Source organism: Asterias rubens, chromosome 1 (genome assembly GCF_902459465.1).
Source record: "Asterias rubens chromosome 1, eAstRub1.3, whole genome shotgun sequence".
Lineage (NCBI taxonomy): Eukaryota > Metazoa > Echinodermata > Asteroidea > Forcipulatida > Asteriidae > Asterias > Asterias rubens.
The window spans coordinates 15,887,631-15,900,334 of NC_047062.1; the positions used below are offsets into that span (position 1 = coordinate 15,887,631).

Genomic DNA, 12,704 nt, shown 5'->3' on the forward strand with positions numbered 1-12,704 from the left:
ATCTGTTGTCCGTATGTAAAGAGACAGGGGTGGTTTTCATTACTGAACTAGCCAGTTGTGAAATATATTTGGGGTTAAACAAAGACAAACTTACTAGAGTGGGACTTGAACCAACGACCTCCAGATTAATGTGCAGGTGCTCTACCAACTGAGCTATCTAGCCCTATGTTGGCAGTGTCCCTATTTTGTCAATATCTTTGTTCAGTTTTGAAATAATCAATTAATATTGCTTTTTATTTGATATTGCAGATATTGAGTGTGTATATCGGGCGGCTCAATCGCTGTGGTGCCCTCTACAATCAAGACCCAGCAACGTTGACCAAGTTCCAGATCCTCAAATCAAGAGAAGCCTTCCGCCAAGACCCGCCTTCCCATGTCAAGGTAAGGTCAAAGGTCATATCAGAGGGGTCAAACCCCAACAGACATTTATCACAGTGAAGCGTGCTTGGTTTTCTCTCGTTCAAATCCATGTTGTCAAATGGAGGCTGTGCCTATTATCATGACAATGGGAATTATTTCTTTGACTTTATGGACATCCTGGTCAAGATCACAACTTTTGATTTTTTCTGGAATTCCCAATTTGTAAGAGTCAAGAACCAGGGGCAGATTGCACAAAGAGTTAAGATTGATCTTAACAGTGTATCAATCTTAATTGCTAAATTGCTGGTCGGTTTGGCGTAGTGGTATCTTTCCACATCTAGGACCCCCAGTTTGAAGCACGCCGAGGGTACTACGTGGATTGGGTTTTCAGTTCCTACCTTACTATGCAAGTTTTCACTGGAATAAATCTCTGGAGTTTTCCTCCCGCATTTAAACTGAAACGTCCTTCCTCGTCTTCTTGGCTAGTACAGTGATTAAGTTTGCTTACATGGTTCCACAAACCATAGGTATACTTTCCCTATAACGATTATATTTCATACGTCTTGTTCATTGACGCCCCCCACAGGCCACTGGTGCCATTGAGGGAGACTATGCCCTCTCCATCAGCCTCTACCATGGCTTTGAGTTACTGCTCCAGCACGGACTCCGCTCTTTGTACAACTTCCTCCAGAGCACCATCGATGGAGCCAAGGGCTTCTCCAGGACCAGACAAGAGCTGATGAGGAACATGGAATTCACCAGTTTAATGGATTCATTGAAGGAGAAATTTGGAGCAGAGGAGGAGGAGGATTTGAACAGAAGTAGAATGTTCTCGGCACCAGGTATGCATCACATATTATTAATTTGTCTTCAATAAACTTAAAGGCACTGGACACTATTGGTAATTGTCAAAGACTAGTCTTCACAGTTGGTGTATCTCAACATAAGTATAAAATAACAAACCTGTGAAAATTTGAGCTCAATCGGTCGTAAAAGTTGCAAGATAATAATGAAAGGAAAAACACCCTTGTCACACGAAGTTGTGTGCTTTCAGATGCTTGATTTTGAGACCTCAAATTTAAATCTGACGTCTCGAAATCAAATTCGTAGAAAGTTACTTCTTTCTCGGAAACTACATTACTTCAGAGGGAGCCGTTTCTCACAATGTTTTATACTATTAACCTCTCCTCATTACTGGTTACCAAGAAAGGTTTTATGCTAACAACTATTTTGAGTCATTACCAACAGTGTCCACTGCCTTTAACTATTTGTTTGTAATTAACTTAACAACCCTGAATGGGATAAGAACTGAATTCCTCTTTAGTTCTAAAAAAACTTGTCTAGACATTTATCATCTATGACTTAATTTAAGAGGAAAACATTTCACCGAAAAACAATGTAATAATAAATATAAACTTTATAATTAGTAAGCTTTCAGACTGAGTTGAAACGATGTTGACTTTTTCCTTTTTTTACCAATCCTGGATAATACCTTTTTTTTTAAAGGCACTGGACACTATTAGTGATTACAAATAATTGTTGGCATACAAATTTGCATGGTATCAAGCAATGGATATCTGTTGATAGTATAAAACAGTGTCATAAACGGCTCCTTCTGAAGTAATGTAGTTTTTGAGAAAGAAGTAAATTCTCACTCAAATAATGAAAGACTTCAGGCCTGAAGCCTTTTATCATGCATCTGAAAGCACAATAATTTGTGCTACAAGAGTGTTTTTTCAATGACCAATTGAGCCCAAATTTTCACAGATTTTTATTCTATGCATTTGTTGGGATACACAAAGTGAGAATACTGGTCCTTGACAATTACCTAATGTGCCAGTGCCTTTAAAGGGAACATTACCTTCATATCTGTCAACAATTTTCTGTTTGGAATTTCTCCTTATCCTTTTTAAGAGTTCTGATGCACGAAAACACAAAATTTGTTTTTAATTTATGAGTAGTAATTTATAAATCATAAATTTGCCTCTTGAAATACCACTAGCTGAACACACAGTCCACCAAAATGATATATGTATGCCAACAACCTATCTATGGATAGGTGTTTAAACAAATTAAAGGCAGGGTCAAAGATTGGTAATACTCTGAAAATTAATCACTGTCATTCAAACTTACTTGGTGAAAAGCACTATGTCTGTTGATATAATGTAAACTATGTTGAGAAACTTCGGCTTTGGATTCGGCAAAGCATGCGCAGTTGTCAAAACAACCGCGCGACCAAGCTAGCCTGAGCCGAATCTAGAGCCGAAGCTGTCGATTTGAAAAGGGCCTTTGTTAACAACGAATGACCTATGACCCAACCTTTAAAGATTCCCACCTCTCGCCCACCTCTCACAGTTAAATTATCTGTGGCTATTGTTATTTTATTTTTTTCACAGGAGTGAAAGAATCCAAACCCTATGTGACTAGCCACCCAAAGATGGCCAAACTACAGGAGGTTGTCCTACAACACTTCAGAAGTCTTAACACAGTTTCAGGTATGTGATCATTAATGTAATAGTATCCTTATTTTCTGAGTTGGCTTATTTGAAATCCCACCCAATATGACAAAACTAGCCAAGGTGGCACCACAATGGTTCTGGGTGTCCATTGAGTAGTGAATTTTATCTGCAAATTATAAATTTTTATTTTTTTTATAAAGATCGCTCAAGAGGCACTGTAAATCTGATGTAGCTACATTCTAATATTCTTTGTCTTGACATTTTTTTTTATGGGAAGAAATCAGATCCCTATGGCTTCAAACACTTAATCCAAACAGCGCCCTCACTGATGTCAAATGGAGACCTTTTATCAACTTGTGCGTAGTGCATACTTACCAAGCCTGTTTCCATATTGTGTCCCATGCCATGGCTACTAATACATGGGGTCGATTTTAGTTCAGTGTTTCATCTTTTGTCTCTACATTATTAATATTTCTTCATATTTGATGTCACAGAAAACATGATCACTGATCTCAAAACCGAACACCACTTTAAACACAAACTGTTTTTTTTGTTTTTCATAGTAGAGACTGACAACCCGTCAACAAGTAAACAACAACAACAACCGACAGCCAAGAGTACGCGAGTGATGATCTTTGCCCAGTACCGAGACAGTGTGAATGAGATAGCGGAGATGTTGAACAGGCATCGACCGCTGCTGCGCTGCATGGGGTTTGTTGGGCAGGCGTCGTCTGGCAAGAATAGCAAGGGTATCTCACAGAAAGAACAACTCAGGGTACGTGCTGGTTTCTCTTCGTAGACATTCTAGGGAATCGGAAAACTGTTGTTAATTTTTTCAAACTGTGCAGAGAGTGGAAATATTTGGGGGAATTGTTGGCGAGTCGTTAAATTTTCTCCTGAAGACGAGCAGACCAAACCTACCCCCTTTAGAGCCAACACTCCCTCGAAAGAGAATTATTACATTGTGGTACCTGCAAGTTTAGTATTATTTTATAGTTTATTCTTTAGTCGTTTAATGTTTGTAACAATAATAGCGTTCATACTCTCTTGGCTGCTATAGTGACACTGGGAATGTTCTTGTGAGATTGCCGGTCCCTGCAATACTACTGCTCTGGCGACTGCGGTCTTAGAGTAGTCAGCAGCCAGTAGCCTCAAACGACAGCAGTGGTCTCAAGAGAGGCGTCTGCGATCGCAGAAAGCTGAATGTATTACAATATCACCAAGACACGACCATCACCGACTTGTTCACAAGTCTAACCTTTTAGAAGTGTCACATTACCTAGGCCCAATTTCATAGCGCTGCTTAAGCAAAAAATATTGCTTTAGCAACTCTCCGCTAAGCAGAAATGAGCAGGATACCAGTCACAAGTGGTACATAAGGCATGGTAGTTTGGCTGGTAACCACATTCTGGTAAGCATAATTTTGATGTGCTTATCATCTTTTTGTGCTTAAGCAGCTCTATTAAACTGGGCCCTGGCTACCAATTGACGTCTATAACGTGGTAACTCGCAGCACACGCTGTATACTACCCAGGGAGCTGAGATGGTTTAAGGAATGATTTAAGGCCAGTGTCCAGGGGAAATGATGTTGTGAGCATTTTGAGACGCCCTTTGGGCTGTGATAAAGCGCTATATTGATTGTTATTGTTATTATTGTTATTGTGATACCCTTGACCTTCAGGTGGTGAAGGAGTTCCGAGAGGGCGGTTACAACACTCTAGTCTCTACCTGTGTTGGTGAAGAGGGTCTGGACATTGGGGACGTTGACTTGATTGTGTGCTACGACGCTCACAAGAGTCCCATCAGGCTGGTCCAGAGGATGGGACGGACTGGAAGGAAGAGGCAGGGTCGGATTGTCATGCTGGTCACCGAGGGCAAGGAGGCGGCTGTAAGTATTGACTCCTTTGACCCCCAGGTTACTCACTGCTGTTGTCTGATGCTATAACTGAAATAAACAAGGAAATGAGCTCGTAACCTGAAAAGTTAAGAAAATAGAATTAACTGTGTGTATGAATTAGAACCTAAGGTATTTTGAATTAGGACCTAAGGCACTTTGAATTGTGGTATAAATGGAGAAAAAAATACCAAGTGGCCTGACGTTTTTGCCCCAGCAGAGTCTTTTTCGAGGGCTACATGACAACACAACACAAAGAACCAGGTATACTGGTGTAACAGAAGCAGAAAAGTTGTAGGCATGTATAAAAGCTCCTATAATGTCAAGTTGTATTCAATGCGGACAGGCAGGGTATATGTTTTTTACATTTAATTTTATTATTAATAGCTGTAATTAAATTTTCAGTTGCTTCTTTTGAACACGCAACCCACAAATCTGAGAACGTTGGTTATTGTGACTGGCACCTAAGCCCTCGATTGGTGTCTTGTTCTCTTCCAACCAGGTCAGGGGCCGATGTCACTAAGAGCTAAGATTGATCTTAATTTATTTTTATTTTATTTATTTATTATTGATATCCAACAGCGGATAGCCGCTAAATACAGGTATCATTAAAACTATGTGAAAGTTTTAATATATATAAAGTTGAAAATTACAGTTACATAAAAGTGATAAAAACTGCAAGTCAATCATAGTTGCTAAGTATAGTGTGACGTCACAATACAAATCATTTTGGAATTACTTACAATTTGTCATACGATGAATTTTACTGCTTTGTGAAATTGATCCCAGGTTTACGACAGAAGCCAGTACAACAAGAAGGGCATTCACAAGGCACTGCAGGGCAATGCCAAATCGCTCCAACTGTACCCCAACAGCCCCCGTATGGTGCCCAGGGGTATCGACCCTCAACCCCATAAGATGTTCATCTCCGTTCAGGCGTATGTTAATAAGAAAGAAAGCAAGAGATCGTCCTCCTCTGCTTCAAGGAAGAGCTGTGCTCCTGGAAGTGATACACTTGTCTTGAAAGGTAATTTTTAACAAATATGGAAACTTTTGCTATTACTGTTTATAAAGGCACTGGACACTTTTGGTAATAACTCAAAATAATTACATAGAATAAAAACTTACTTGGTATTATAAGCAATGGAGAGTTGTTGATTGTATTAAACATTGTGAGAAACGGCTCCCTCTGAAGTAATGTAGTTTTTGAGAAAGAAGTTATTCCTTACTCAAATATTAAAAGACTTCAGGCCTGAAGACTTTTATTATTCATCTGAAAACCCACAAATTTGTGCAACAAGGGTTGTTTTTTCTGTCAGTATTCTCTTGCAACTTTGATGACCAATTGAGTCAAAATTTTCATTGATTTGGCATTTTATGCATATGTTGGGATACACCAAGTGAGAAATTACCAATTACCAATTAACCCAAGGATTTTGTTTGGTCGTCACTCTTAATATTAATGGAATTCAAAACTTAGCCCACTGTCCACAGCCCACAGCAGCTTTCGAATGTATAAATCATTTTGGGAAAATAACAAACCGCATAACCTTAAATTTGGTTTAAAAATGGCCCAATTTTATAAAGCTGTTTGCCGGTAAGCAAATTTGTGTGCTTACTGGAGCAGAAAAACTTATTTTACCATGATTTCTCAAGTTAGCAAAACAAATCTCGACGCGCAGGCCTGTGTGCCATGGATTTGTTTACGGAAGAAATCTTTATGAAATAGAAATTTTGCTATTAGGGTGAGCACAAAAAAGCTGCTCACATGTTTTATGAAATTGGCCCCAGTTTGAAACTTCAAGTTGTGACCAAAATCAAGTTTGGAAAATTAACTTTGAACTTGACTGCAGCCATTGTTTCAATGAATTTTTGTTTGTTTTAATATTTGTTCAGCTAAAAGTGACAAGAAAAGCAGCGAGTTTTTGAGTGCAGAGGAGCTAGCTTACTGGAGTGCCAACTTCAAACTAGACCCAGCTGAGAATGCAAGTCTTCCAGCCATGGCTGACAATGGAAACTTTCTAACATTAGCGACCAAGAAAAAAAGACAGGTACTTTCCAGCCCTTTCCTTTCCACCAAATATATATTTTTACCTATATGAACTATTTTTACTTGTAAATGCACTTTTTGGCTTGCTTGTCTGCCAGTTCAGTAAATTAATAAAAAACAGAATAATAAAACTAGGCCCAATTTTATGGCTCTGTTTACCGCAGAATTCTGCAGTTGCGACTAATAGCATTAGGCGCTTCATAGGGTGCTGTAAGCACAGAATTCTATGGTAAGCCCTCGTTTCATAAATTGATTTTGGCTTATATTTGAAATGGTGCCATAACTTAGCTAGAAACCCACATGAAAGGACACCCAAGTTTTACATGTTCTGCATTCCTTGCATTTTTTCTATTACATTTTGAAATTTTGTAGTGGCCAACCAACGACAAATACTTACGCCAGCGCAATTTTTTGCCAGGAACCTTGTGTACTCCCTTGTGTGAAACAATCCATTGTTTACATCTTGCGAAGGCGGTCTTACTATGCAAAATTTTGCGCTACCATTTTAAATATATGCGCAAATAATATTAATTGTAACCATATTTAGATCGATGTACAGTGTATTGGTCCAGAAATTTGCATTGTTATATCCTTTTAGTGAAGTATTTTGCCAGTCTAATTGTTTTCTATTACTGTCTAATTTTTCACCAGCCTTCAAAAAGAAAAAGCAGTCGTTCCGAACTGTCCTTGACAGAGTGGTCGCCATGGCAAATGCACAAGCAGCCAATCAGATTTGTACAACATTCCCAACGCTGCAACCAGTTCGTCGAACTCATGGAGTTCATTGACCTTCAGAATCTCACAGAAGGTGAAGATATCTACGGATTGGAGATGCAAACCTACCTGGACGAGGAAGACATCATCAAGCCTAAAAGACGAGGAATTGAGCAATTTTGCACAAGAGTCAGTAAAGACGCTGCTGCGGAAAATGCAAGAAGTGATAATGTGGGACCTGACGATGAAGGGTCTGTGAGCAAGAAGAGTGGTCAAAAGAAATCAAAGAAGAAAAACAAGCCTCTTGAGTTCGTGTCTAGTCCTTCAAACAGTGATAATGACAACCTTCCAGATGTCTTCATGGAGGCCAATCTAGGAACTCTAACAGAGAAACATGGGACAGTGTCAGACCCAGCCAACCAAATCACATCCAAAACAACCAAACACAGAAAACATAAACAAAAGTTGGAACATCTCAAGACCAAGCTGGACAGCTCTGACGATGATGACTTTGAAGTAGCAGACAACAAGCAAGAGAAGTCTCCTGGAGCTGCGACTTCAGGAGATAAGATGGCACATCTTGAGGTAGTTGGTGACAAAGTCCAGGCATCAGAAGATGAAATTAAGGTTTTTAAGAAACCCAGATCACCAGAGTATGAAACACCCGAACCGATGGATATTGATCGCGACACTCCTCCAACGTCGCCAACATTTGGAAAGGTCTCCCAGTCGACTCAAGCAGCACTTTCAAGTAGCCAATTCACCAAAACAGATAAAAATCTGTCGATAATGTTTCTCAGCTTTCCAGATGATTTAGATTCGACTCCCGAAGATGATCGTAATGTCAGCTCTGGAATCAGGCTTAGGCCTGGTGGGAAATCCTCTATCCCTCCACCACCACCTTCCCTATCTTCTCTTGACCTTCTAGATGACATCGATATCAGCGTCAACATCACCCAGCATTTTAAAAACTTATCCAACTTCTTCCGCAGTAGTAAAAGACAGGATGACCAGCCTGAAATAGCAGCCTCTGTTAAGGATATTGTGAACGTTGGAGATACACAAATTTCAAATTCAGATGGAGCATCGAACTCAGTTCCACCTAACTGTAATGATAGCAAGAGTAAACATTCTTCAACTTCTTCTGATTACCCAAAAAACAATGATTGCAGTACTGCCAAGAGAGATGCAACAGAGGTTCTAGCGGGAATCAAACCAAATTTTGATTTGAACATGGACTTCACAATCTTTTCTGACGATGACGAATCGGAAACGATTGAACAGCCTCAATCTGACAAAGAAGGCAACACACCAAACGATAAAAAGAAAATGTCAGAGCAAAGGAACGAAGTGGAGAACGAGGTTTCTATGGTCCTCAATAATCAGACCGAGAGTATAATGAGAACACCCGTAGCATTTGATATTGAGACACCTCAGGTAGAGTCTATTCTTTTCGAGATGGATTCGAGACATACCCAGAAGACATTACCCGTCTCCTCTGTACCTTCACCGAGTCCTGGTCGTGCACAGGCTGGAGACGCTAAAACTCTTTCCCAGCAGGGGATATCAAACAGACGCTCTTTGCTAGGTGGAAACAAAAGGACCACGGCAGTGTTTTCTGAAACGCCTAAATCCAGACGGGACTCTGTTCCGAAACAGAGACATTCAGGACAGCTTATTAGAGATAGGCCAGCCTCAACAGGTATCGGCTCAAAGAGAGAATTGAATTTATTGGAGCCACAAAAAATGATTGAACCAGTTGTCTGCGATGGTAAAGCACAGGTTTTTGATGAGGAGGATACCGCCGAGATTGAGAGAATGAGATTGCAGGTCCTGGGTTCATCCGAGCCTATGTTCGACCTCGGATTCGATCTCGATAGCTTGGAAGAAGACGAAATAGAGGAACATGGTGTTGTTCCACCTTCTCCAGACATGAAACAGCAGCAGGAGTATATTAACCTTAGCCAAGTGGCTACACAGAAGCAACAACCATGCTCTTCTCAATCCAGGGGAATGTCCAGTTTCTGGATGAGGGCATCGTCAACTCCTGCACAGAAGACTAAATTAAGCCTCAGTTCAATATCTTGTAATGAAATAGTGTCACCCATTGCCCAGTACAAGCAAGAAAAGTGCAATCATGTCCCTGAGAAAGGTTTGACGGTCCTCTCGGTGCCACAAACTGAAATCTTTGCCGGTGAAAAAACTTCTTCCTTTATCGAAGAAATTCCACAGAGCCTACACAAGCAAGTAGAACTTTCTCAAACTCAGGACTGTAGAAAGAAGTGCCAATCGGGGAGGGATAATAGCCCAGCGTCAAAAAACTTGTCCAGACTGAAAGAGCGGCCGATCATCGGGAAGAGGAAAAGCTCGGAACCGATTTCCGCATTTTCAGACGAGAATTCGATTGGCGTCAAGCGCAGGAAGTCTACATCAGTCGGACTTACCTCTGAGTCTCCAACAGCTCCTGTAGAAACGGATTTAGTCGTCGTAGCATTGGGCGCCAAAGATTTAGAGATGATGACTGGAGGTCAATCCTTGGAGGTTGAGGAGTTTGTCTCGTATGGTGTTGATGATAAAAGAGTAGGGCTGGCTCCTGCACCAAATGTCCGAACAATTCTAGGTATGTATGTTTTGTAGATTTGATCTTAAGTTATACACACACAAACAAAATAATACTAATAATTGTTAAAAGAGGAAACAAACAAAACTGGAATATTTAGCTCAGTCAGTGGTCTAGTGGTTGACATCTGCTCTAGCAGTGCAAAAGTCAGGGGTTCGAGTCCCACCTGAGTGATTTTGCCTGTGGATGTTTTTTTTCACAGAACTCGGAGAAAGTACTCATCGGTGTAAGGGTAGAAACAAATTATAATCTTTATCCCAATGCAAAATTAACATCTATTAAATCATTGCTATGCCCACTGCCAACACATACCTATAGTGGTAAGACAACTGCTCTAGCAAAGCAAAGTTCATGGGTTTGAATCCCACCCGAGTGATAAGCTTGTGGATCATTTTCACTGAAATCGGGGAAGAAAAATTTTATTCTTTATCCCAAATGCAAAAAATAACATCAACTATTTCTTATTAATTTACTTCAAGACAAATTTGTTTTCAAACAGCATCTCCTAGCAAAGTGCTGTCTGATTCTCCTGATGAAGAGGATGCTTTCAGCCAAGTTGTCCAACACAAGAAACGTCGTAAAGCTGTAGTACTGGAATCTCCTGAACAACCAGCATTTAAGACACCAAGTAAACCCAGCAAGAGTTCCCACAAGACGAACAGGAACATTCAGGTAAGAAGCTGGAGACACACATTCTGTATTTCTTGTTTTATTTTACCGCAATTCCTTTGGATCATGCTTTTGTTCACTCTAAACCTCATACAATTACATGTACATCACGAATCCCCAACAAGGCAATTTGTGATAACTATAAAAAAGAATGCCACTTGCTCCATGAAGTGTCGTCCTCAACAATTGCTTGGAGTCGAAGAGTGTCATGGCCGAGTGGTTACGAGCATTGACTTCAAGTTCTGGGGCGGATTGCTATAAAACGGTCTTAGTAAGCAGTCTAAGACCAGTCAGTTATAGCCGGCTATCTGCCTTACACGGTCTTAGCTTAGTCAGTCATTAAGCCTGTTGCAATAAGCCAGTCTTGGATAAGTCGGCGAAATGTAATGCAATATAAACAAATGTCTCACAATACTTGGCACTCTGCAGGCACTGGTGGTACGGCATTGTTCTTGTTGCTTTGGTTTAAATCATCGGATATCCAACCTGTGAGTTGTAGGCCAATCATTTTTACTTTTGGGAACATACATTTCGATACAATGTATCATCATCATAATGCCTCTCATGGGTGTAATCTATTTCTAAAACACAATCTCATCGTATAGCTATTTGTATCAAATCATCTACAACTAACAAATGCAGCGCCATCTTTAAAAACCAAAACAAAGACAGATTATAGCCAGCTCAGAGCAGATTTAAGACCGGCTATAATTATAGACCGCGCTATTGCAATCGGTCTAAAATTAGAGACTGTGTAAGCGCGTCTTAAGTTAGCCGACTATAGCGCATATACCAGTTTAAGACCACTTGGTGCAATCCGCCCCTGGTCGTTAAGTCATTGGAGTGTGGGTTGGAATCCCGATCATGACACATGTGTCCTTAAGCAAGATACTTTATTAATATTGCTTCTCTCCGCCCTTGAGTATCAATGTATACCTGCTAGCAAGGTAAAGGTTGATATACATGTAGTGATTAAAAAAGCCTTCTGAGCACACGGCAGCTCGGGCTGTATACTCCCCAGGGAGCTGAGAAAGGTGAAAGGATTGTTATTGGACCAGTGACTAGGGCACTTAATTGCATAATACTTGTTTGTTTAATCACAGACTGTGACAAGCAGCAGTGAGGATGACTTATTAGAATCTCCCTTAATCAGACGACCCAAGAAACGCAGACAGCTCAATAAAATGATGATCGGCATTGATGAAGATGATGAAGACTTCGAAGGTAGGAAGGGAAACCGCCATTGTCTTAATCAAGACTCTGGCCTGTATGCTAAATTTTTGAAAGGGCACCAAGGCATTTTCTCTTAGGTAAAGGACACCCTATTAGGGAATCGTAAATTTCTACTGGAGCATTTCAAGGGTACCAAGGCAGCATGGAGGCAATCGCGGACATAATCACCTTTGTTGCCTGCATGAAGTATCAGGCCTGAAGGCTAGATCGGGCCCCAATTTCATGGCTCTGCTTATCGCAGATATTTGCACTTTCGATCACCATTTTTCCGCTTGCAGGGTAAGCGGCGAAGCTCAGCACTAGCTGTTCAAGCGGAGAAAGCCTAGTAACGTCGAGTACACGATTATGCGCCCAAGGCAAAACCTGCTAACCTGTGAGATATGCTTGACGTATGCACAGAATTCCCTGCTTTTAAGCACCCATTCTTTGCCATGAAATTGGGCGTTGTTCACCTTTGACTCGCTCTGTTTCGCTTAGCAGATAACCAAGCTGCCAATTGCCCCTGATTCTGCACCTAGAATATCAACTAATCTTTACATATGTTACGATGAACAAATTAAAAAAATTCTGTGATTGTGGAAACATTTTCCAGGGAATAAGGACATCTTTATTACAGCAGGATTTGAACCTGCAACCAGCAGGACCTAAATTGGTTTGGTACCGGTAGGCAGTGGAGTTCATTAAGGATAGGGGCAATGTGTTTCT

At 40.5% G+C, this 12,704-nt stretch overlaps 1 protein-coding gene across 3 annotated transcripts in view; it reads left to right on the forward strand.

Annotated features, from left to right (window-relative positions):
- Positions 1-12,704, forward strand: part of LOC117294580 (Fanconi anemia group M protein homolog) — a 28,575-nt gene that overhangs the window by 7,017 nt on the left and 8,854 nt on the right. For 2 of the 3 annotated variants that reach the window (XM_033777054.1, XM_033777062.1), the window contains exons 8-17: positions 250-381; positions 947-1,202; positions 2,757-2,855; positions 3,383-3,594; positions 4,501-4,707; positions 5,503-5,740; positions 6,610-6,764; positions 7,415-10,097; positions 10,597-10,769; positions 11,870-11,990. In XM_033777054.1, coding sequence (XP_033632945.1) covers positions 250-381; positions 947-1,202; positions 2,757-2,855; positions 3,383-3,594; positions 4,501-4,707; positions 5,503-5,740; positions 6,610-6,764; positions 7,415-10,097; positions 10,597-10,769; positions 11,870-11,990 — 4,276 coding nt within the window. The remainder of the gene's footprint in view (positions 1-249; positions 382-946; positions 1,203-2,756; positions 2,856-3,382; positions 3,595-4,500; positions 4,708-5,502; positions 5,741-6,609; positions 6,765-7,414; positions 10,098-10,596; positions 10,770-11,869; positions 11,991-12,704) is intronic. The other variant, XM_033777072.1, reaches the window with a different exon arrangement.